The sequence below is a fragment of the Suricata suricatta genome, chromosome 3 (genome assembly GCF_006229205.1).
Source record: "Suricata suricatta isolate VVHF042 chromosome 3, meerkat_22Aug2017_6uvM2_HiC, whole genome shotgun sequence".
In the NCBI taxonomy this organism is placed as follows: Eukaryota; Metazoa; Chordata; class Mammalia; order Carnivora; family Herpestidae; genus Suricata; species Suricata suricatta.
In genome coordinates, this window is record NC_043702.1 from 43,207,641 (window position 1) to 43,234,750 (window position 27,110).

At 37.8% G+C, this 27,110-nt stretch overlaps 1 protein-coding gene across 1 annotated transcript; it reads left to right on the forward strand.

The window, feature by feature from the left end:
* Window positions 1-12: 12 nt before the first annotated feature.
* SLC40A1 (solute carrier family 40 member 1) lies at window positions 13-19,920 on the forward strand. Its single transcript, XM_029934264.1, has 8 exons — window positions 13-356; window positions 847-914; window positions 5,991-6,150; window positions 8,385-8,500; window positions 9,514-9,640; window positions 15,429-15,674; window positions 16,458-17,114; window positions 18,349-19,920. Exons 1-8 carry the CDS (start codon window positions 314-316, stop codon window positions 18,660-18,662), a joined length of 1,731 nt encoding a protein of 576 aa, XP_029790124.1. The 5' UTR covers window positions 13-313; the 3' UTR covers window positions 18,663-19,920.
* The last annotated feature ends 7,190 nt before the right edge of the window (window positions 19,921-27,110 follow it).

Consider the following 27,110-nt stretch of genomic DNA (forward strand, 5'->3'; position numbering starts at 1 on the left):
GGCTGTGGCGGCGGCGGCGGCGGCGCGCGGTGCGGGGTCCGGCTCGCGCGGCCTGTGAAGCCTCCCACCCGCTTCCATAAGGCTTTGCCTTTCCAACTTCAGCTACAGTGTTAGCTAAGTTTGGAAAGAAGACTTAAAGAAGACCCCGGCGCCGCTTCTCCTTTGTTCTCTGCACTAGTAAATGTTGGGGTCTTTTTGCGTAAGGCTGTGGTGTTTTTAACGGTGCTCTCCTCGGTTCCTTGCACTCCTGTTAACCAGTACCTCATCGAGGGCGGCTGCAGTAATAGAAGAGCAAGTGGGGGCGCCTGAGGTCATGACCAACGCGGGAGAGCGAAACCAGCCCGGAGGATGCTGCGGTGAGTAGACCCGGCGCGGGTGATGGGCGGGGGAGGCCAGTCGCTGTGCGCAGGTTTTGGAGGAAAGTGGCTCAGTTATTCGGAGCGTTCTGAGGGTCGAGGAAGAAAGGAATTGCGGGTTGTGGGGAAAGGGCTTGCACGCAGACAAGAAGAAGTAGACCGGGAAGTTTGGATTGTTTTGTTTAAAAAAAAGAAAGAAAGAAAGAAAGAAAACTGGAGTTAGAGAATGTTGAAACAAGAGCTTTCTTAACTGTAGGTGAGGTTTTGCAGTTATTGACCAATAGGTCGTAGTGAACTGAAGAGAGTGGTGTTAAGCAAACCGGGCACGTTGGTTCCTAGGTGACTTGATAAAATGTACATGGTTTGTCCCACAAATTAGTTTTTAATAGTCGTGTTAATTGGGAGGAAACAAGTAAGTATTCCAACCTCAGCTCACTTTAGTGACCTAGATACACTTTATCCACCGCCCCTCCTGTGTGTCTTTTTGCAGAATCCTTAGCAAACTACGTGACCTCTGCAAAATTCCTTCTCTACCTTGGTCATTCTCTGTCTACTTGGGTAAGTGACAATGTACAGTAATTCTTACGACATATTTGCATAATTTCTTGTGGCCTTTCATTCGGACCAATTTTATTAAGCCACCTTCCAGGTTTGCCATGCAGCTAAAGAAATAAATCATCCAAATACACAAGTTCTAATGAAAAAGTTATTTTCACCAAAGGTATTTTCCGATAGATGTTAAAAATGCTATTTAATAATCATACTTAATGTAGATGAACAACTATCTAAAGATAGAAGGACAGAAAATTTGCACTGCTTATAAATAGTATTTTGCACTAACTAGGCTTATGGTAATATTTGCTACTAAAAATGGATGAATGGCTGGTGTATCTTCACATTTAAGTTATTTCTCCATTTTCCTTTTTTCATTAAAATGATAAATTCCAGCATACTGCCCTATGAAAATACGGTAGTATCCTGGAGTGACTGATTTAAGCTAAAAATAGCATACTACGATTAATTTAAGTATAATTGGCACCAACAACAAATATCTGAGTGATTAAAAATCTTGGCTTTAAAATGTTATCTGCTGGGGTGCCTGGGTGGCTCAGTCAATTAAGTGTCCAATTTTGGCCCAGGTTGTGATCTTGTGGTTTGTGAGTTTAAGCCCCGCATGGGGCTCTCTGCTATCAACACAGAGCCTGCTTTGGATCCTCCGCCCCTCTCTCTCTGCCCCTCGCTTACTCTGTGTGCTCTCTCTCTCTCTCTCAAAAGTAAATAACCTTAAAAAAAATGTTGTTGGTAGATATTTGTTGAGTATCTCAGGCTGTCTTAAAAATCATCATCCTATGAAAATAAGCAAATGATCATAAATCTCTCTCTAAATTCCTATGTGGTCCTAGAAGAGGGCCAGTGTTTCTGTGGCTGCCTTCATGAACATCCCCAAAAAGAATAATCCCAAAAGGATGCTGTATGTGTGTGTTTGATTAATGATTAGAATCTTTCAAATTAAACAATTGTTCTTACTATTTAAAACCAGAATCTGAGTAAATTCTATGTATGCCTTCCGTATGACTTTTAATTTGAAAAAATCATAAGGAGAGAGAATTTTTAGGGTAAATTTTGTGAATAGTATTTTCTTTTTAAGTTGGAAATTTCTGTTGGATCATCCTTGAGACATGAATGCAAACTACTGTATGAAGAAACCTGTACCCATGCCCTTGGGAAATTATTAAGCTAGGTTATCAGCGCTTTAAGAAATAGCAGTTCAAAGATGGCTTTTTAGAGGGGCCAGCTCCTATCTCCCCAGAGGCTTAGACAAGGATGACTCTGCAAATACATCTAAACAAAGTTGAATTGGTGGGAGTTTGTTTTGTTTTCAATTGCTGATGATTCTAAGTAGAAATCTAGTGAAACTACTCTTAATTATACCTAAACCTATAGTTTTTCTTCCACTTATTTCAGTACTTTTTAAAAATACTTTCAAGTATTTTCCAAACCAATAACAAGGGAGAGAGGTTGTATCTGATATTGCCATCTTGTGGTCTGAACCTGTCTCACTTCTAAATGCTCATTACCTTTTAGTGTTTCTGTGACCTTTTTTTGTTAGGTTGTGAGATCAGATTTGCCTAAAAGGTGTAACTATAGTTGTTCCAAGAGGATTTTTTTGTCGTGTTAATTAAAAGTCCCACAAGAAAAGTGGCAGACACTTATCCCCATTTTACAGTAAGTTGAGCAAAGGGAGTTCTTGTGGAAAGTTGGATAAAAAAAAAAAATCCCCCCAAACAAGCAACTACAACCATATAAGGTTTACTGGAATTTTACTCCTTATTGCAAAAGAGTGTAAAACAGGAGTGAATTCTCAATAACTCTAGATAAGTCTGCCTTTGAGTTTTGTCTCCTGTTTGACACTGCCTGATTTTATTAGAACAAAGTATTTGTGTTTGTGTGTGTGTGTGTGTGTGTGTGCACGCGTGTGTGTACCAAATCATGGTTTCCTGTACACTGAAAATAGAAATATTAGGGTAGAAGGTTATATCTGTGTGGGGTTGAATGCTTTTTATTTCTGGGATTATTTCTATCTGCCAGTAGATCAGTACATTTTATCTGTACTTTCAGAATGCAAAGTAGTATAAGAACTAGGTCTTGTCAAGGAGCGTAGAATCTGATTTAGTGTGGGCTTTAGAAAATGTATCTAGTCACAGAAAGGTAACCCAGTGGAAAGCAGTGGGAAAGGGTGGCCAGTTGCTTATATCCTATGTATGTCATTATCCTCCGGACTGTCTTCATTCATATGCTCCAGCCCTTACTTCCTTCAGGTCTCTGCTCAGAGGGGTCTCTGACTACTTAATGCAAAATGCCACCTTCCTGCTCAAGCTGCTTTATTTTTACTCATAGCATTTATATCATTTGACCTGTTCTAAGTTTATTTTTGGTCTCTGCTCACTGAGATGCAAGCTGGGGGAAAGTTTGGACTTCTTTTTGTGTGTACTGTGGAGTTTCTAGTGCTTGCCATAGGATTGGGTTTATAGTAGCTTTCCAGTAAGTAGTAAGTGGGCTTATGACTGTGATCATTCATTCACAGATACTCAGTTAGCCCTCAGCTCTCAGCCCACTGGGGATAGACATGTAAACAAATCATCAAAGTACAGTCAGAGCACATGGGAGGGCAGGAAATGGATGTAAGGAAGGAATGGGTGGGCTCAAAATTGTTCTTGGTCAACATTTACTTAGACTTTGTCTGATTCTTGGGCTTCATGAGCAGGGAATCTGTTGCCTCTGAAAGCTTAAAGCCTTTAAAATTTGGATAATGGGAGCAGTTTTAATCCTCCATCAAGGGGGTGTCATGCCATAAAAGGATAAGCAAGAAAAAAGTTTTCATTTGGGAGCACTTGTTTTGATGGCCTGCTCTAGAGGGGTCTAAAATTCTTTTGGTTAAAAAGTAGGAGTTAAAAAAAAAGAAAGGAAAGGAAGAAGCAATAGTCATAGAGTTGTTGTTGTTGTTGTTGTTGTTGTTTCAATTCCTATGGTAAGAAAGGAAATTCACTCCTGGAGGCAACCTATCTTTTAGGGCATTTTTGTGTTTTTTTGTCTTCTCTTTGGGAGGAGCTCTTCAGAGGAATGGAGATGAAGATAAAGTACCTCCCCTTACCCCTCCCATTGTATGCTAATCTAGATTTGCTTCTCCTGTTAAAGATTAAGAAAACAGTTTGTTATTCTTATTGATCTCTTTATCTTAATATAAATTTGCCTTTTTATTGGTTTCAAACAAATTGTATGTGTATCACACAGTTACTTAGCACATTGGTATTTGAAACTTAAACAATTTATACTTAAGTGGCAAAACTATTACCAACACAAACAAAAGCTGTGTCAGAAATATGAATTATGGTACTGATTAATCCTCAAACTTTTGAACATTCATGGAACAAATCTAATGTACCAGAACAATGTTATTGATAAATCAGTCTAGATTTTTCCCATTTATTTTATATTTACTCATTCACAACTGGGATTTACTCCAGATCTACTCCTTTGTTGATTCCATATTATTTGTTGTGTATCTGACCTGGGCCGTGCACTGGGCTGAGGTTTGAGAATGCAGAATGTTCTAGAGCTCACATTCCAGACCATCAAGTTAAAATCAATCTTTCAGACATAGTGCTTCCACTGTTTAAGATTTACTTGACCATATTCACCCCATTCAGCAAAGCCCTGATCTTACATTAATTTTGAATTGCATTTCTAAATTATGTTCATAATCCTCTACAGTTTTGCTAACTTGGCACTGCTGCCTTCTTGGGCTGAATACCTCTTTGTTGTGGGGGATTGTGCTATGCATTGTAGATACCAGTAGTACCCCTGTCCTTGCCCCAAAGTTGTGGCAACCCCAAAGAGTTCCAGACACTGCCAGGTGATCGCTGGAGGGTAAAATCATTCCCACAGAAAAATACTAGTCTACATGAAGTTTATTGTAAATGATTACTATTGTATATGTGCATCAATTTAAAATTTTCAATGCATAGAATTGTTGTCTTGGCTTTATTAAACTTTTAAAAATCATTTGATATACCAAGACAATACTTTGTTCCTAATACATTAAATTTATCAAGAGGATGTTAAGAAACTCTAGAAAGAACTAGGACTCTAGTATTTCCATATAGTGTCAAATCCATAGGAGCCTAGCCTGGGAACTTAGTTTCTTGTAGAGATTTCCAGAGATAGGTTATGATAAAACATTGTTGTCCTGTCTTATGTTAACTCAGAGGTCAGGGGTGGAGCCAAAAGTCACATGATAAGGTCTCTTATAGATTTCTTATCCATTAATTTACCTTACTCATTTAAAAAATTTTGTTATTTTACATTTTGCCATAATGAATTTTGAAGTTTCCTGTATACTCTATAGTGAAAAAATAAGTAGTCTTTTGACCCTTTCCAAGTCCATCTGCATTAAAATGTTCTAAAGATGATTATGCATTTATTTCTGACATTTTTGTAAATGTGTTACCAGAATTTGCCCATATTAATTTTTTTCCAATATTTCATTTTTCTGAGCTCACCATTTTTTCACTTTGAAACTTATTGGTGAAATAGAGCATAGAGTTTAAAATGTTTAGGTGAAAGAAACTTTAAAGATCATATAGTTCATTCTTATCAGTTTACAAATTGGGAAACCGGCTTTTTCTTGACATTCAAAGCATATGAATGTATATGAACTATACTGTAGTTTCATTCTGGTTCAGTAACAAACTACTTTCTGTCTCTCACATCAGAAGAGGTGGATTCCAGGCCCAGGTAGAAACCTGACACAAAGGGAAGAAGTTTTGTCTCAAAAAACCTTCTTTGGTGTAGAAACTGCATTTTTTTCTAGAATGATAAAGACTATGTATATTTCATTAATATCCTGCTTTTGGGGGGTTTTACTTAGTAAATGGCCCAGAATATTTTCCATTGGGCCAGAAGGGATGATTTTAACACTTGACCTATATTCAATTCAAAGAGTAATTGGTGACTTGGAAAAAATCTCATCGTGTAGCCAGAAAATACATTTTGATAAAGGAGCAACTTACTGAGTATAACTGACTAGGAAATAAAAATAATTTCATCACTACATTTTCTCTTTTCTTATTCAAGGGAGATCGGATGTGGCACTTTGCCGTGTCTTTGTTTTTGGTAGAGCTTTATGGAAACAGCCTCCTCTTGACTGCAGTCTATGGTCTCGTGGTGGCAGGGTCTGTTCTGGTCCTTGGAGCCATCATTGGTGATTGGGTGGATAAGAATTCCAGACTTAAAGGTGAGTGGTGGTAAACTAAGGCTTTGTATTCATGGGAGCCATGCCTGAGCTAAAAAGAGCACTGTGACTGACTCTCTGTGTGTCTGCTTGCCACACTTGAGCAATGGGATGATTGGTATCAGCACTTCTACATGGAAGGTCCTGGAGCTTCTGTACAAAATTGGAATGCCAATTTTGCATCCAAAATAAAATTTGCTTATAAATTATTATAAATGCTTATAAATTTTTTGTATCTTTGACTATTTATAAATTCCAGATGTTAATAATTAACACTATAGTTCTTTTCTAGGAACCATGTTAAACATTAGAAGTTTACTTAACTTTGGCATTCTTTCAAACCATGACACACTGGAGTCTGTCAGCGTGATATTCCTGGGACAGCTTTAATGTCTGTCCTCTGGGTTACAGTGTTTCCTATAGAAGCATGTGTAGGGGAATTGAAAACTATAGACTTAAGAGAGAATATTTGAGTCTGGATCATGGGGAACTAAATTATAAATTTTGGAGGGGAAAAAGAAGAAATGATAATATGTTGACATTTATTCTAGAGCATTAGTACTTAAATCATTCAGTTTTATACAGGAAAGAGAGAAAGTGATTGGAACAAGTCAGCTAGGCAGAATATAAGGGCAATCCAGATAATAAGTCAGGTCATAATTTTCCTGGATTGTGCAGTTGATAATGCCAAGACCTGGCCAAGTCTGTCTTAGACATTGGAGAAAGATTGAAATACCAGTTTCTTTCAGTGAAGGATGACTGCTCCTGGATAGAGAGCAATTTGGATGATCAAATTCTAGGACTTGATGCTATTAGTGAAACGGTCAAGAAGGACATGTATCTGTTTTGAGAATGGATAGACCAGAACACATATAGAACTAAGTTTTGTATATAACAACAACAACAACAAAAATCCTGGTTGTTTATATTATTATTTATAGGAACACAGGAATATTGTACATCTCAGAGACCTTTTAACCTTAATGATTATTGAGATTGGAATCCTAGGTTGCGAAAGAATGTTGAGTTAGATGAAGTGTGTGGTGGGATAGCAATCTCTCGTTTATCCCATGAAATCAGCTCACATGTCACCTTCCGTGAAAATCTTATGTCTCTGGGCTGATTCAATCATTTCTTCCTCTGCTCTCAGGAGGCTTAGTCAATACCTCTTCTGGGGTGTACTTACACTTCTACAATGATCTATTCCCATGTCTTTCCTTTCCCTGGTTGGTAGGGTCCTAAAAGTTAGAAACTTCATGCAGTTGGTATTTAATCCTTGTGCATGGAAGAATGAGTTATATGTTGGGAGTTTACTCCAAACTAATTTCAGAAAGCAGTTTGTGTGAGGCTTTTATATGACCTTCCAAGCTAGAATGGCTTTACTGCCCTTATAGACCAGAGCTATAATTATACCTTACGTGTACAACCCCCTGTATTTTTCAAAGTACTTTCATGAGTATTTTATTTGAGCATCGTACTGACCTTGTAAAGAAGACAGGTACATATTATCATCATCACCTTATAGACACAGACATGAGTGACATTACGTATCCTGTCCTAGCTCACCTACTCTGGTGAGTGGCAGAGAAAAGACTACAGATAAGACTGTCCTTACTTGGTATACTTAGTCTTTACTCCAATATATTATATGCATGGGTGCCGGACTCTAAGGAAGCTGGCATCTTCTGTGAGGGAAGGTGTTGCTTAGAATTTCATAGCAATAGCATATAGCATTAGAATGCCCAGCGGAACACACTGCTCTTTATTCTTGGTGAATTTTATGTATCTTTCCTATGTATCTGTACTGTCTTAGCTTACCAGATTCGGCCTACTCTGTAGGAGCTTATGGACTTCCGTAACCTCTTCTCTAACTTCCTACGTGGTATTATTTTAGCTTAAGCAACAAAGAACTGAAAGATGGATCTTGTCTATGTAATATAGTTCTGTTTATGACTGTAAAGTTTCAAGAGAATAAATTAAATGAAAATGTGGTCATTATGAATGGCTTCAATTAAAGGGAGAAAAGGTGAATACTTCATTCTTCCTATGAGTTTTATTGGTCTGGTGTGATATGTTGGGTCCTACTGGAAACAGTTGATTCAGGATTTACTTCAGGAAATTTTTTTCTTGTAGTAATTTGCATATGCATTAATGTAGTAGAACAGGGATGTGTGGACGAAAATGGGGCCATTGTGATATTTTGGTACAGTGAACACTTTGTTTCTCCTTCTATACAGTGGCTCAGACTTCACTGGTGGTACAGAATGTTTCGGTCATCCTGTGTGGACTCATTCTGATGATGGTTTTCCTACATAAAAAGGAGCTTCTGGCCATTTATAATGGATGGCTTCTTGTAAGTTCACAGTAACATTCTTGATGACAGAAAATAGAACATTTGGTAGTGGTAAAAGATGAAAACCCTTTGAGACTAGGGTGTATCATTTTGCAAAGACACTATTGACCTACTGTGTCCTCTTTAATATCCTCCACAATTTTTTATTATATTTTGTTTTTGCCTGTTTGTTTGCCCATAGTAGGCACTCATATTGTTTGAATTTTAATTTTATCATATTGTTATTTTTCTTGCTTGTTTTTAGTGGTATTTCTAAAAGTTTATTATATAATTCAGGTGTCAATTCATTTTAAGCTACTAACCTGTAATTTGTTCACATTATATAAGAAATGTTATCTACATATTTATTTGTCATAATTGTGTTCCTTCAATAATTGGTATTTGTGTATGGGGTCATGGACTACATAACTTCTCACACTATGGGCTCATGATAGCTTGATGGAAAAAAAAGGGAAAGTTGGGGGTGGTGGAAAATAATGGATTTGATGTCACTATTGAATCTTCTTATATATTTGGACACATTATAGGGTTTCAAAGGCAGGTATGACATTGGAAATCTTCTAGTGTATTCCCTTATTTTGTTAATGAAAAAATTAGACAAAGTGATGTGAGCTGATTGACCATTGTCGTGCAACTAGAAAGTGTCATAATTCTGACTTAAATACACGACTTTTCACTTCCCCTTTAGTGTTTTTTCCAAAAGAGGTATTTTGGGAAGAAATAAAAAACTATTGCTATGTTAACACTTAAATGTGCACATGATTTTAAAATATTTTGTACCATGTGTATTACAGACGAGTTGGATTAGGAAGATACTGTGTCCTTTAACTTGACTACTGGTATTTATTGTTTCATGTCTATAAAGTAAAATGATTCCTTATGATTTTATGAAATGAACTTAAAATTTTATTATATGCCCCCAAAGACCATTTCAGACTACATTCTACAGTGAAGTGTAGGTACTGTGTAGTAAGACTGACATTTTAACTCAACTTTTTACTGTAATTCCTTAGACTTCCTGTTATATCTTGATCATCACTATTGCAAATCTCGCAAATTTGGCCAGTACTGCTACTGCAATCACAATCCAGAGGGACTGGATTGTTGTCGTCGCAGGAAGAGACAGAGGCAAATTAGCAGGTAATTTGGTAATTGGGTTATATGAAGGTTCACTTTCTGTCAGAGGTAGTAAATGAGGGTTAAGCCTTGTCTTCTTGGTATTTTAATTGAAAATTATTTTTCATAAATTGAAAATAATAAGCTTTGTCTTATCACATCATCAGTCTCAGCGCAATGATTTATCTCACTGTTATGAAGTTATTTTATAGGATAGTTAATTGTATGCAAACCTGGCAAATGGAAGAACATTTCTTTTGAGCTCTTTCTTTTAAATTCTGTTCACAGTCTCTAGATGTTTACTTAATACTTAGAACAGTGAAAATCTGACGTGAAATTGATTCAGCCATACCATGGTAGTATAACCAGTATTTAAAGGATTTTATTTTTCTCCAAACCAAATAGAAACACCTTAATTCTAAAAGGGACTCTAGTAGTTAATTCCTTCAACTTTAAAGTTACAATCTGTAACTTTTATTACGTTACATATAATGCAATAGAATTGCTGTTACAAATACTAAAGAAATTGAGGACAGAATATGGTTTTCAAGAAGCTTATAATCTTAGTTGTCCATTGGAATGATATAGAAAAAGAGAGACAGACTAAAGAATGCTTACAAAGCAGCACGTCCTATCACATCAGTATTACTGGTACTCAGAATAATTCACCTCACTCAATACTCCCTACCTGCCACCTGCCACAGACACACATTGGATTGATAGCACACAGAGTTTAGGAGGAAGGGTACACCTATCCACTGATGAGATCTGTGGGTCATTGAGATCATGGGTATCACAAACCTATTGCCCAGCCATCCTGACAGACAAGAAAACTATCGCTGATGATTTAAATGGCTTACCCCAGGACACAGAAGGCAAGATTAGGTGTTGGGGGTAGCAGGCAACTTTGTTTGGGCCATGTGGCTAAAAAAAAAAAGGAAAGGAGGTAGTGAGAGAAAGAAAGTCAAATGTGGAAGGTCTAAAGGAAGAAAGAGAAGAATTTGCTTAAATCATCACTTTGTGTAGCAGTGTTATTTATAATTGAGACAAATCCCACAGTGATTTTAGAGCATGGTGTTTGTATAGGAGGAATTTAGCCCCTGTGAGTATACTGCAAGACATTGTTTCTAGAGGGAAAGTAGTGATGCTCATTGATTGTTTTCTTCCTATAATTTACCAATAGGAAATAATTCCGTGTCTCTTTTTGTCACATTGAACTAAAAGATAAGGCTTTGTCCTTTTTTGTATGTTTTTTCCTTATTTACTTTCTCTTCTTAACATACAATTTTAAGTATGTAATACATGTCCATGTTTTAAAATTCAAAGGGTACAAAAAGACCTGAAGAATATATTTGGGGGGAAAGTTAGCTTTTAAAATGATCTTTCTCTTAATCTCAATTTTTAAGCTCATTTTGACTATGTGAAGTCTGTATAATTTGGGGGGAAAAAGTCCTGAGTAAAGTGAAAATTCCTCAGAATTTACAATTTGTCCTAAATACATATATAAATAAAAAACAAACAACAAAGATTTCATATAACTTTGTGGGCTTTTTGATGTCCCAGAACAACAAGGAAAATATGGCCATTTCTCAGCTGCCCTTCTTTATTATCAGGAATAATTGCAGAGTGAGAGAATCGAGGCCAATCAGTCTGTTTTCTAACATTCTGGGATTTCTCAAGTTTAGGAAAGGAAGTAAGCTGCCTATTGAACTTTAGTCCGCTGTGAATTAGCTTTTAGCAAGGGATGCTTTTCTGCATTCAACTAGTATTGCAGGTTAGTAGCCTCGTGAGGGAAAACCTCCATGTTGTATTTCTTGAGCATTTGTTAAAACATTAACTAAAACCATGCTTCAAAATAGGATAGAAACTTTCTTAGTTCAGAAGGTCAGCAAGGGTCTATCTAACCGTCGATTTTTTGGTGCTATTTCTGCTATAAGGCAGAATTCTAGAACAGACAGAAAGGAGGAGGAGAGAGGCAAATTAGAGAAGGGAAGAAGTGCACGCGGCCGAGAGGAAAAGTACCTGCCAGTTAGTCACCTCCGAGGTTGGGTCCCTGCGCACAGACGCCCCCCCCTCCCGTCAGGAATCGTGTGTGTCCCAGCGGCCGAGTTGTGAGGTCACCAGCGAAACCTGTTAGACACCCGAGCAGGGGACTGGACTGGGACGCTGACCCTGTGTGTGCCTTTTGTGTGCATGTCTGTGACAGGCAAAGGCCGTGTGCACGGGAGGAGAGGTGGTGAACCGGATGCTAATTGCTCCATTCCCTTACCGCAGGGTTTCTTGATTTCAGAAAAGGGTTTAAAACCGGAAGCTGTATCACTGAGGGTAAAGAGGAAAAAAAAAAAAAAGGAGAAATTTTCCCTGGAAGGTTAAAAAACTTTAGAATTTCAGTGGCATCAGGCCAAAGTACAGCTGTTACCGTATAGTCTGGAGAGCACCAGAAAAAGCAATTGTTTTTCTACATAAATACTGGTAATTAATCTGCCGGCTAATTTGTTTGGTCCGGTCCTTCGTTTAGTGTTTTATTAAAGCAGTCTGTTGTGCCGTGACCCTTAGCCGGTCAAACCTGTTTGAAACTCACTTCCTTTCCCAGACTTTTTATTCCATCTGTTTTATTTCCTTCCCTATTTTCTTGGTTAACCACTCTATTAATAGCTTCTGAGATACTTTGTTTTGTTTTGATCCTCCTTCCTAAAGAAACATCCGATGGTTACCTTGATCAAGATGGCCAATAAATTTCTTATTTGAACTCTATTGACTAAAAATTGATTTTATACTTAAGGTAGACAGACCTACTACCTGCTGTTGGCTCAGCAGGTCTGCTTATTATTATCCTATGAGATTTTATTTACCCTTTATAGTAGCAAGTCATTATTCAATATCATGGGCTATCCCTCAGCTGCAGCTGAAAATAGTTAAATTGGAATTAAATGAGCACACATATGTGTGTTTACATAAGAATAAATAGAAATTTGCTGAAAGGATATGTTTGCATATTCAGAGGACTGATTCTTTGCTAGCCTGTTACCAGTGAATGATAAGGTCTTTTTCAAAAATCATTATATAGTTCATTCTGTCATTCTGCCTCTGACACATAAAAGCTAGTTACTAATACTGCATCACACACAACCATTATTAGCTTCCTGAGTATAATAAAGATTGAAATTGGTGGCATTAGGAAGCTTCAGGAGCACTTAAAAACTGAGGAAGTGAAAAAATAACAGATCATTTTAACTGTATTAATTTTGCTTTTATTCAGGGGCTTTCATTCAGAACATGTATATTTTCACTAGTACTCGATTTTGGGAATCAAAATACGGAGTTATTTGAATCAATTCTACACTTCTCTGTTAGCACCGGAGTTTGAACTTTTTTGAGGGTGGGATGGAAGTTAGTGAAGCCTCTGCAAAAAGGGCCATGTGGGAGATCAGTGAAAACTGCCTTTGCCTCTCAGGTGAAAGGTGCAACGTGTCAAAGTTCTCCTGTTATCAGGGGAGCATTATACACTCATAGGAGTAATTGGAAGGCAGTTGAGGACCAGGAAGAATTAGAGAAGGAATAAAGGCAATTTTCTGCTAATGCACTTATTAGTCACCTATTGCTTTTCCCTTGAGGTGCCCCACATGATTGATAAGGATTTGTCCCATTGGTTCCACTCTGTGAGATAGAGAATAAGAAAATCGGTCATTTTCTTGACTTCCTCTCTTTTATTCATGTTGTCCTCCACTCTAATTTAGCTGTGTTCCCATGGCCACGTCCTAGACTTGGTCATCACCACAAAAACCTCCCCTCCCATATCTTAATCTTAGGCATTCATGTCTTGAATTGGCACCTCCTGCCTTTCCAGCTCATTCCTTCTCGAACCCTCGCCCCAACAATCTTCCAGTCTGGTTGTCAGCTACAAGTCATTTTCACTGTCTGTGACCGCTCTTGTCTCCCTTCCTTACTCAGCTGAAATTCCAAGTAGGATGTTCTGACCACGTATGATCACGTCCTAGCTTCTACCCTCAGCTCACTTGGCCTCCCCTCCTTCTACTCTCCAGTAGAATGTGGCTGGAGAAAAATGCACAGTTTTGCTCACTGTTTTCACTTAAAGTTTATGACCATTGGGTTCGGGTTCACCCTTTCATGTTGCCAAGTGATCGTACTACGGTCCGTGGCTCTTTCCTCCTTCCTCTTTCCTTAGAGGACTAGGTCTCCTTTTCCCCTTTCTCCTCATACATTCCATACCTCCTCTTCCCATCCACACTTTCACTGATGACCTTACTTTGTGCTTTACTGAGTAGAAGAAATGAGAGGTTACACATGTTTTCCCATCACATCACCTGCAGCTGCTTACGTGCTCTGCACTCTTGTGCATGTTATGATTTAACTCCCCTCTAAGAGTAACTCTTCTTCCACTTGGATGTTGGTTCAGATTCCATCTCTTCTCTTCTATGATATCATCCCCAACAGCATATAAATGTGCAATAATTTTGCTAGTAAACATTTTTAGCTTGTTTAAGCCCTCTACCATCCCATTTCTTTGCTTCCCTTCTCAGAAAAACTTAAAAAAAAAAACAGTCTATGGTCACACTTTCTAGTTCCTCTCCCCGGTCAGGGCTTCCCTTTTCATGGTGCCAGGGGGCAACATTGACACTGGGAATCCGGGGAGTGTCACTCACTTAAAAATATAATATAATTGGTATCTCCTGGAGTTGACACCAATCTCTTAAACCAGCTTCAGTCAGGCATTTGCTCTTACTGCTCCACCAGAACTACTCTGTTGGAAGCCCCAGTACCTTCCCTGTGACCAATCCAGAGCCTCCTCCTAGTGCTCAGCTTCCCTGACCTATCAGCGGCACTTGCCAGTTGATTACCCCCTCCTCTTAGAAACAGTGTTGCCCTATAGCTTCTAGGATGCCATGCTCTTCTGGGTTTTCCCCTCTTTTACTAGTTCCTCTCCATCTTCCTGACCTCTAAACGTTGACATGCCCAGGACTCGGTCCTCAGAACTTACTTCTTCTGGATCTACACTCAGTTCCTTGGTTGACCTCATCCAGTCTCACTTTAAAACTCACGTTAAAACTCAGCCAGCTGATGACTACCAAATCTGGCACACACTTCTTCCCTAAACTGCAGGCATGTTTAACTGCCCGCTTGATATGTGGTTAAGCAACTGACTTCAGCTCAGACCATGATCTCATGGTTTGTGGGTTCAAGCCCCATGTCGGGCTCTGTACTGCCTGCTCAGAGCCTGGAGCCTGCTTCAGATTCTGTCTCCCTCTCTCTCTGTCCCTCTCCCACATGTGCTCTGTTCCTCTCAAAAATAAACAAACATTAAAAAAAGATAAAACTGAAATTTCTCTTTTCCCTGCACCCCTTTTCTGCTTTATTTTTTCACTGTAATATTTAATTAACATCTGACATGCTGTATATTTATATGCTTTTTGATATACTTTTCCCATGGGAAGGTAAATCCCATGAAGACAGGGAAGGATATTCTTTTTTTATATAGTGATAGAATAATGCCTAGCTCATAATAGGCATTCAATAAATGTGTGTTGAAAAAATGATTGTAGAGTCACTCACAACTGAATTCATCTTAAAAGCTAATATTAGACTTATACAGTCCCAAGAGAACCATGATTTTTGAGGCAAATTTAATATGACTTGTTCCAAATAACAAATTATTTCCTAACAATGGTTTACTCACAGAAATTTACATTTTAGGAATCTACACTCTTGGATTAATGAGTTTGTATTACATAAGTGGGCAGTCTCACTTTGATAGGTTTACACACTTATCTACCTCTTTTACCTACTTCTATAGATATGAATGCTACAGTACGAAGGATTGACCAGTTAACCAACATCTTGGCCCCCATGGCTGTTGGTCAGATTATGACGTTTGGCTCTGCAGTCATTGGCTGTGCTTTCATTTCGGGGTGGAATTTAGTGTCCATGTGCGTGGAGTACTTTCTGCTCTGGAAGGTTTACCAGAAAACACCTGCTCTAGCTGTGAAAGGTGCTTCTAAAGTAGAGGAAGCTGAATTGAACCAGCTGAATTTACATAAAGGTAGGCTCAATACAGTGATCAGTCCTTTTATTCTGATGTTCAGACCTTAAAAGTTGGTGAAGATGAAAGTTTATCCAGTTTATTACTGCGGAAGGCCTGCATGAGGTTAAATATGTCACTTTGGTACAAATGAGTCAACACCCAGGCTTTTGGCAGCCTGAGGAACAACTTGGGGTCGGACCTCAGGGAGTTGGATTGGGAGCTTGGGCCCGTGTCCTTACTGTGAGCAGCAGACATGGAAGGGAAATCAACTGGGGGGTGGTTGGGGAAAACTGAACCGTAAGAATGGGAAAAACAGGCGGGAGGAAAAGAAGAAGACAATTGCTGAGTCTAAGAAGAGAAGCGTTACATTGCCATTTGTAGAACAGTAGAGGGAGTGAGGGCGGAAGGTGGGCATTTCCCAAGAAGAGAGAGAAAGTTGGGCTTCTCGGCTAATAGAATATTAACAGGCCCCAGAAATAAGATGCTGTGTTTTTCCAGACAATTACTATATTTTTATTTGATGAGTTTTCCTGTTATTTACTTTTACTTTGGTGGGAGTATAATCATTCTTTCTTTTCTTCTCTTCCTCTTTCTTTCTTTCTTTCTTTCTGGTGGGAGTATAATTTCTAAGAGGGTCAATGGGGAGAGGGAGACAGACCATGTGAGAGACAGTGATATCCACAGAATTTTGTTTATTTAACATAAACGTTACTTGGAGATTGTTTCTTAGCTGAAATTCTCAGGTTCGCAAAAGAAAATACATATTATACTGATAAATGTAATGATGTCTTTTATTAACAGAAACTGAGCCAAAATCCTTGGAGGGAACTCATCTAATGGATGAGAATGACCCTGACATCCAGGAGCTTGAACATGAGCAAGAGACAAGCTGTGTCTCCCAGATGACCGAGCCCTTCCGCACCTTCCGAGATGGCTGGGTCTCCTATTACAAACAGCCAGTGTTTCTGGCGGGCATGGGTCTTGCTTTCCTCTATATGACTGTCCTGGGCTTCGATTGTATCACCACAGGGTATGCCTACACTCAGGGGCTGAACGGGTCCATCCTCAGTATTCTGATGGGAGCGTCAGCCGTAACTGGAATAATGGGAACCATGGCTTTTACTTGGTTACGTAGAAAATGTGGCCTGGTTCGCACTGGTCTGATCTCAGGATTTGCACAGCTTTCCTGTCTGACCTTGTGTGTGATCTCCGTGTTCATGCCTGGAAGCCCCTTGGATTTGTCTATTTCTCCTTTTGAAGATCTCTATTCTAGGCTGATTCCAACAGAGCCACTGTCCACAATCAGCCCTACAAATATACCTGAAATCACTTTTACACCTGACATGTACATGTCCAATGGGTCTGGCCCTGCTACCACTGTCCCACAGATGAGTCCTAAATCTGTGTCCATGGTGTCTGTCAGTCTGCTGTTTGCAGGCGTCATTGCTGCTAGAATCGGTAAGTCATCTCTGTTTGTTAATGAACTAAAGTGTCTTTTTGCAGTGTGGGTTCAGAAGATTCTGGGAGAGATGATCTGAGATAGTCTCTGAATATTAATTTAAGCAAAATCCACTCTGTTTTCTTACATACATATGAAATTTTTATTTTATAGTTTGAAATGTAGTTTGTATATGTGTACATATGCTTAAAACATGATTAGGACTTTGACACTTTAAAATAAATGAATATCTTAAGTATTACTCTTGATGCAATTTATTTTTTAAAAAGATATTAGCTATAATGATGCCATTTAGTAATTTAGAGTCTTTATATTGCTATGCTTCTATTAAAAGAACTTTAAGAGACTATTTGTATAGGACAAGGTTAAAAAGGTGGTATTTTTGTTTTCAAAAAAAAAAAAAAAAGAAAGAAAAACCTTCAAAAGGCCTCTCTAGCTTATGTGTATTTGTAGCATACTTTGCCAAACAAATGGATTTTATAGTTCTGGAAAGAAACACTATGTAAAGACTTCTTACAAAGCAAAATTTAAGTAATCATTAATAGAATACTGATGAATTATCTCTGCCTGAATTTTTTTCTTTAAATGAAACCATATTTATCTTGTGATACAAAGCAATTCATTAATTTATCAAAGACAATTAATATTCAAGCAAGACAGCTTTATTATAGGGTCTTTAGAAACCAAGCAGTAAATGTAATAATCATTTAAAGTTTCCTTAAACTTTAACCGTAACAGTATATTAGTACATTCACTATAAGCTTTAAAAACACTAGTGCTTAAAGTAAGATTTATTGTCTCTGATTTCAGAGTTTTGCTTTTGTAGTATAAATAATCACAGAAACGTAGAATTAAGAAGTTTGTAGATTAGACTTACTTTTGTATGGTGGCTATAAAAAATCATTTCTCGCAGCCACTACTAACCTAGTATTTTATTTTATTTTACTTTATTGTATTTTTTAAGTTTTCATTTAAATTCCAGTTAATTAACATGCAGTGTAATATTAGTTTCAGGTGTAGAATTAAGCGATTCAACACTCATATATAACACCAAGTCTTTATTAATGAAAAAGAATTCTCAAAGGCAAGCCTATGATGAATATATATACATGGTGACTTCAAAGTAATAGGGATAAAATATATTTTGTACATGTCAACAGATTTTTAAACTAAATCTGAAATGTAAAGCTGTAAATTAAAATTCCATGTTTAACAAATATCTTTTATTCATAGGTCTTTGGTCCTTTGATTTAACTGTGACACAGTTGCTGCAAGAAAATGTAATTGAATCTGAAAGAGGCATTATAAATGGTGTACAGAACTCCATGAACTATCTCCTTGATCTTGTGCATTTCCTCATGGTTATCCTGGCTCCGAATCCTGAAGCTTTTGGCTTGCTTGTGCTGATTTCAGTGGCCTTTGTGGCAATGGGCCACATGATGTATTTTCGATTTGCCCAGAAAACTCTGGGCAGCAAAATGTTTGCCTGTGGTCCTGAGGAAAAAGTAGTTACGGATGAAAATCCAACTAACATATCTGTTCTGTGAGACCATTTAACTGTTGCTATCACTGTTACTAGATTACACAGCGCACATATGCTTATTTTGTACCTCAGAATTCCAATAATGGCTAGGTGTCTCTCTGGTTTTACCCCAGTTGTACCCTGAGGGCTAGAAGCTATTTAGGAGCCCTAAGTCACAGGAAATGAGCTGGTTAATTTCCCTTACACTTAAGGATGGGGGGAAGAAAGGAAAAGAAAAACTCAGTTTAAATGTGGAGAAAGGTAACACTGATTTTCCCTATTTCTCAGGAGTAGATAAAATTTTACATGGAGAGCGGTTAGTCATATGATTTAAGTTATTCTTTGGGAGATATTTATTATCTATGCAAGAATTCAGATATGCCATTTTTCCCCTAAAACTCATTCTTGTCCAAGTCTAGCTAATTTATTTTAACATATTCTTCACATTATAAAAAACAAATTCTACTTCAAGTGTGAAGAAGACAGTTTGATAACCAGTGTTATTGATCCTGTTGCTCAGAAGGGATTTACACATATGTGGCAAATGAAATACTTAACTAGAATTCTCAAAAAGGATTTATTGTATAACTTGAGAGAGCACCTTTGTATCTTTATTATCATGGTGAAATATTGTAGCAAGCACATGCAACACTTCATATAATGGCTCTCTTATAAGCTGCAGGTAGAAGCCAAGCTGTAGATTTGTAGCACAATAAATGCATAAGGACCTCAAATATGCAGATATATAGCCATAGAAACTAGAAGTTCAAAGCTACCCAGAGGAGCAAAATCTGAATTCAACTCTCACACCACTATCATTAATGATCTCTGTCTTAGAACAGGAGGGAGCAAGCGTTCAGCCTGGGAGATTCAATGTAGAAAGCAAGCTCACACTTGGAAAGGTTTTGTTTTAAAATCAGATTGTCTTAAATGTGCTCGGGTAGAGCATTTTTACTTTTACTGTTTTGTACCCAGGAGTTATTTTTACACAGTTGTAGAGCAAAACTGTTCATAAATGTATCCGGTTCAAAGGTCTGTAAGAAGAATGGAGGAAAAGAAACACTTTTGTATGCATTTTAAAAAACCTTTTCTGAATCATTTTGCAACCCTGTGTGGTACTTTGCCTTAACTATTTATGCACATATTCACGCAATCTGTTACTATGAGCACTTTCTTCTTTTTTCTTAAGGTTTCACCTTCTTTCTATGGTATGACACAATGATTCACTATGTTGTAAAATCTTTGTAACACATTTCTATTAAAAAAAAAATTTTAAATCTTGAGTCTTTTTTCCTGAGTTGCATTCCCCAATTATTTAATACTGTTTTTGTTATAGATCGTCTGTTCTGGATAAGGTATTTTTTTCCTCTGCTGTTTCATAATCATAATTTTTAGTGTTATCCCACTGTCCATATGTACACTTTATGGTGGTTTGGATAAAAATATAGTAAATATGAACTCAGTACTCATTCCTTGACCTTGAAGGAGTCACATTAAGCCTTCTGAATTCTGTCTCATCTTCAGTAAATTGGGGATGATACTATAAAGCCAACTCCACCCACCTCACAGCTTTCCTGACCAAGTCAAATTAAGAGAAGTTGTTTGGAAGCACTTTGTGGACTAGCAGATGTGGTGGGATCAGGACTAGGAATTGGGCCTAAAGACAGAGTTACAGATCCTGCCATAGTCCAAAGGACAGAGCCACATTCTGTATTCAACAAATGTTTAATGAAGACTTTTTTTAAAAATAGCTTATTGTCAAATTGGTTTCCATACAACACCCAGTGTTCTTCCCCACAAGTGCCCTCCTCCATCACCACCAACTTAATCTGTACCCCGGACAGCTTCTTCTTGGGATGCAGATTTGACTCCGACATGGTTAATCAGAGGCTCCTTTTCTTTCCCCTAAAACTGGGGGCCTTGAGAACCTTTGCCAGCACCCCAGAGCTCCAGACCTGCTTGTGGCCTTTGAACAGACGGCAGAGGCCTCTGAAAGATTCAGCTGCCGTCTTGAACAGGCCCTCTGCTCCCCTCCCACAGGGGTCAGCTGCGGTCTGAGTTCTGCCCTGAGTGTTGGCAGCCTTATTGGAAGGCCTGTGACCTTGTAAAATGAATAATAAAACCATATTAGCAAAGGAAGGTCGCAGCTCTTCATGTGGGCATTTTGACAAATTGAGGGTCTGGAGAGAGAGAGGCCTATGGAGGAGGAAGGAGCATGGATTAGAGAGCCTGTAGGAATTTTTACAGCTGCCTTGCTTATCTTTGCAGAGTGCTATGGAGAGCCGGAAGAGGAGGGGAGGGGCCGGGAGTCCCGGCTGGCCTGGCAGCCTCTGCTGTTTACTGCCCCAGGCATAGAAGTCGGGCAGGAGCAGGTGACCTGGGTGTGTTTCTAAATAGGGGGACAAACTCAAATACCTACAGGGGCAATCAGGTGATATCAATGATTGAAGCGGATTAGAGACCGGAGAATTGTCTTTCACTTAGCTTGTAATTACTTTTCATAAAAGAGTCACTTATTTTGCTCCCAGTTAAAAACAAATTGTTTTTTCATTACATTTTTTGTACAAAAATTTACATTTTTTTCATGCTTTATTCCATGCAGGTTTCCTACAGTGGTTTTTAAGTTCCTTTCTTCAACATAGGCATTCTTTGCTTACTAAATGCAGAAAGCCCTCTTCATTAGCCTAAAGAACTATGCCTTTTCCCTCTTTTTTCCCTTGAAACAGCTGGCTTGCTTGATAATACCTTTCATTGCTCCCCACCTCCACGCCCCCCCCCCCAAAAAAGAAAGATAAGGTACAAGAATATTTTTTTCTTGTTTACCATAAGACAGAAAAACAGTGTTGGAGGCCTGCTCAAAGGAGCATTGGCGCAGGGAAGGCTGTCGGGAAGTCTGGGCGGAGCAAGAGGGGCCTAGCCCTCCCCGTGGTCTTGCAGGTGTGTGGGCCCTGTGGTACGGCTTTTGATCTTTCGAGAGAAGCTGGGAGTCTGAAATTTTGCGTGGAATCTCCAAATTCTTCAAATGCCAGTAACTAATTTGAAAATGCTAAGACGTCTTTCTAGTCAAACAATATATACCTACGGGCTACCTTTGAGCCACCATGACTGCCATTTTTGAGATTTAAGGGGTTAGCTTGCGAACAGGAGAACGGTTCTAAAATTGTGGAGTACAGAGAGCAAGAAAACCGGGCAAACACGTATTTATCGGGAAAAACATTAAGCTTTTAGACATCTGTATTGGATATCATTTAAGGCCAAATAATCTATGTATTTATTTCCTGACATATTGAGCACTCAATGAGCATTCTGCCCGAAAGCACTTTATTCCATGTGTTGTTTACCCCGTTGGGTTCAAGGATAATGATGATTTAAAATAAAAAGCTTTAAAATGTTTTCTGAACTGTAAATATAGTGTGCTTCTGTTTTGAAAAAGAAACAGCAAGCCCAGAATTTTATATGGACAAAGTCCTCTTTTCCCATCGCACTCCCTGAATCCTCGGGAGTGCCTCCGTGAACAGTTCAGGGTGTATCCTTACAGACAGTGTCTTTGTGATGAAGTTTAAAAAATAACTTTTCATATCATCATTTGGTTTGTTCACCAGGATTATGTCGATATCTATATCTGTTCATTTATAAGTGTATATTTTCCCTCCAAAATCTGAGTTAAAGTCATGTCTGCATTAAGATTGTTGATAAAGTAATTAAAAAATTTTAACACATAGAACAGAGTAATTAAAAACCTAAAAAACATAGAAGTAGGTATACAAATACCTAGTCTAATATATTTATTATGATCAAGAAATAAATTTAGTCTCAAGCTCCTTTCAGCCAAGACAAAAGGCCACTGAGTTTTACCTTTTCCCCCCAAATGACACTTACTTGAAACTCTTTATTAACTTCAGTTAAACATTGCTGCTGCTTTTAAGTCTCCTTCCCCCCCTCTTGATCCACCTTTCAGAATAATCTTTGCTATCAGAACATTTTTGTTTTACCACATAGCAATTCAAGAGTAGAGCTGAAATGTTGGAATAACCTTCTGACAACATGTACACATTTGTCACTAACAAGTGTGAACTGGCTACATTTAAGTCACACTTAAAAACTTAAGTGACTTTTCCCCTTATATGGATACTTGTTTACATTTTCCGAGACCAAAAGAGAGCAAATATTTTATCTAAAGGATGGACAAATGAAAGATCAAAGTACAAGTAAGTGCTTTTTTCTAGTTCTTCACCCTGGCCTCTTTGTGAATTGTTATATATTTTTCTATTTGAACATTTTCCTTATTGCATTTTACTGGGAGAAAAGTGCACCACAGAGTTCCTGGTTATGTTCCAAAGTGTCTTAGGCAGTGGTTGTTTTTAGTTGTAGTGACCATAATACGAATCAATCTAATTAAATTGATTGAAGTTGTAAGAAAATAAATATGTGAAAACACTGCAGGGAAGAATTACATATTTTGAAGAAGTGATTTTCAAAGAACTTACAATAAATGATCCTTAGTATGCAGTACACAGTCACATAGTAAATCATACCTAAAGGAATATCTGAACTTAACATATCCATATATATTCTAGAAAAAATGTTTCTCTAATGATAGGGTTTTTATTTACTATGTATATGACCAAATACATACATATCTTATCTGTTAATTATAAGGTACTTAAATAAAACATACTACAGTAGAAAGGAAGTACCATGTAAACATCTATCACTTGCCAGCACTTTGTTCATTTAATGCTTATTATAACCCAGTGAAGAAGATGTTATCATCTGTGTTTTAGACATGAGAGCGCTGAGCCTTAGAGACAAATGTCATGCACTTGCTCAGCTAGGAAGTGGCAAAAGAATCAAACACCATTTCTGTCTGTCCCCAAAGGCCACGTTCTTCTCTCCATCCACACAACCCCAGCATGAGCTTTTTCTAATGGGAAGTGTTAGAAAATTCTTACCATCCTTAAGGGGTCTATTTTTTTATGACAAACTTATTTTAACTTGCCCAGTGAAATGGGTATAACGTTATTAGCTGACTCATTGAACAGGAGGATTTGGAATTGCATTTCCAGGGAGCTAAAGGTTTTCCAATTCATAGCCTCCGCACCCATTTTAAATGCCTTGGTTGGTCCTCGTGCAGCATTTACAATACTGTGGGATGTATCAGTAAGGCATATTAGCGTGTATTTCTTAATAGCGCTAAGGTGTAATAGGGAAATGATTAGGAGCAGTACAGAGACCTGGGTTTAAATTTTGGCCTTGTCATTTAGTAGCTTCTGTGTTCCTGAGTAAATTGTTTAACTTTCCTGAATTTTTATTTGCACAATGGGAATATTAATACCTATGTCATTGGGGATTAGCATTTACAGCCCAATATAGAGCACTGAGTAGAAGTATTTCTCAAATTCATGTGCGAAAGAATTAAGGATATCCTTTGTTTCAGTATAGTTTATTTTTATCTGAACTACTCTAATGTGGGTGTGTTATGTTTGATGAAGTATTCAGTTAAATATACCAATTAATTTTACCTGTACATTTTCCCCTTCAAATGTAACATATTCACGTTGACAAGAGAAATCTACAAACAGATTTGTCTAGAACAAAAGTACACTGAATTTACATTTAGTTTTAGGTTTCTGCAAAACAAATAGCTGAGATTTCTTTTGTGGACATTATAAAGAACCTCTTTTTAAAAAAAAAAAGTAAAATTCTCATCACTGTTTTTAATTCTAATAATTCTTAAACTTCTAGGTACTTCTCTGTAAATGAAAAGGAGAGGAACAGAAGAATGGAAGGATGGATAGAGGAAGGATGAAGGGAAAGAAGGTAAAATAGTGGGCAGAGTGGGGAGGGAGTTCATAACACGAGAGTTTAGGTGAGCACAGCTGGGGCAGTTGATTAAGCATCTGACTCCTGATTTCCGCTCGTGATCTCATGGTCGTGAGACTGAGTCTGCTGTCCAGCCCTGCACTGAGTATGGAGACTGCTTGGGATTCTCTCTCCCTGTCTGGCTGCCCCTCCCCTATTCTCTCTCTCTCTCTCTCTCTCAAAAAAAAAAAAAAAAAAAAGGATAGTCACCAGAGTACATATGTTTATCCACTGTTCCTCCTCAGATGCCACTGAAATGACAGGAAAAGAACACCAAAACCTTTAGCTTGTTATTTTGGCTTGTACATATAAGCCCTATGAGCCACCTTTCCTGGAGTAGCTTAGGTTGACAGGTACAGAGAACCAGTGAGGGAAGAGGGCAGATTGTACACAAAACAGTTGTTCCTTTCCACCTATGGAAAGCATGTATGCAGTGCTACTGACATGATAACATTTGCAGAGTGAACCATTAGTCTGCAGAGGGTTAATACTTCTAGTGAAGGTGTGGACCCCTGTTTGGATACTGGAAGTGAAACCCTGATGGTCTTTGTGCTCTCTGCCTACATAGCTTTAAGAAGCCTACCCATTGACATCCCTTGCCCACTTACTCAGAAATCTTCCCAGGGTGGAATCTGTTGAGAAAAAACAACCTACTCAACAGTAGAGGAAATTCACATAAGCTACTTGGAATTCATCAACCTAGGCTTTCTTTCATATATATGAACAGGTGACCAATGATGACCAGCTACCTGGGGAAAACCAACAGCTCCAAATAATGGGACTAAAATGAATAAAGAAAATATGAACCAAAAAACCCAGAAATAATTTAGGGGAGAAAACAGATTTTTTAAATTCTAGTTAATATCCTCAGAGAGATTCAAAAAGGAATAATATCTATAAAGTAAGTACAATGTTTTATGCAAAAAGAGAACAGGAGGAAATTATTGGAAATGCAAAATATGATTCTCCCCCAAATTCAATAAAAAATGAGTTCAAAAGCAGAGCAAAGAGACAGAAATAACATATAAGAGAAAAATGAGTGACCTTAAAGATGGCTGTCAAGGATGTCAAATATCTGGGGCACCTGGGTTGAACATGGACTTTGGCGCAGATCCTGATCTTGCGATTTGTGAGTTCACGCCCATTATCTGACTTGCTGCCATTAGCCTGTCAGTGTAGAGCCCACGTTAGACCCTCTCCCACCTGCACTCTCTCTCTCTCAAAAATAAATAAATAAATAAATAAATAAATAAATAAATAAATAAATAAAAGAAACATTTTTTAAAAGGATGCAAATATCTTTCTATTGACAAATCAAGTCAAAAGAAGCAAAAAGATGGAGGAAATAAATGAAGGGGGAGGGAATTAGAATTAGTTGGATTACCTAATGATATGATGAAGTGTTAATATGTTTCTTGTCCAATGGGGGGGAAAAGGTAACTAGAAACTTCAGAAAAAACCCAAAAACTTGTACAAGAAAATTATTTCCACATATGATGCAAAGTGAACTCTGGCATGATTCTAGGGATTTGTTTGAATAAAAGAAAAGAGAATTAATTTTATGTTGATGCTTAGATCATTTTCTTTGAGTGGAGACATAGTAATATGTCATTTGCCTTTAATTTTTAAAATTAACCACTATGGAGGCAACTGGGTGGCTCAGTCGAATAAGCACCCAATTTTGGCTCAAGTCACAATATCATGGTCTGTGAGTTTGAGCCCCATGTTGGGCTCTGTGCTGACAGCTTAGAGCCTGGAGCCTGCTTTGGATTCTGTGTCTTCCTTGCTCTCTACCCTTCCCACAGTTGCACTTTGTCTCTGTATCTCTCTCTCATAAAAAAATAAACATAAAAAAACATTAAAAATTAAATTAACCACTAATCGAAGGTCAGAAGCTTTTAACTAAAGTTATAAGACAAGGACAACGTGGCTGTAAATGTAAATGTTACAAATGTTATAAATTAAAAGTCCTGGTATAGTTGACAAAAGCTAGGAGTTGGGGATAGAAAAGAGGTGAAGGATTGTGTAGGGTTCTTGTGTTCTCTTGTATTGAGAGGGAATTAATACTGTCTAAACTGATGAAACAATAAAGGGAATTTAAGCATGTTATATGAAATTATATAAATTATATCATTTGAGAGGAAGAGAAAGCAAGATGTAATGTGACATGAAGTATCTGTCATAGTATGTCACTGAGCGGTATTGTCTCGGGTTGCTAAATCAAGAAATAGGTAACAAGTTGCTAAATCAAGAAATAGGTGTCAAGTAGTATTGAAAACTAGTTGTAGCTGACTTACTCTGAGCTACTCTAGTAGACTCTAATTGTTACCTAAATCTTTTAGCTATATATTTTTATTCGGTACCTAAGTCTTTTATCTATATCTTTTTATTCTATATATTTATTAACAGCTCATTCTTCTCAAATACAGTTCTTAATGAGTCCAATGATTGAATCATCAAAAGAACAACTTGTCCTGCTTATTTGGAAATTCAAGTTTAGGAAGGCAGGAATAAACTTTTTCAGAAAAGAAGTCTAAATGGCCATTGGCTTGATTACTTTGCCTTACTTTGAAAGTGAATACTATATTTGTGTAAAGTGGGAAGAAAAGAA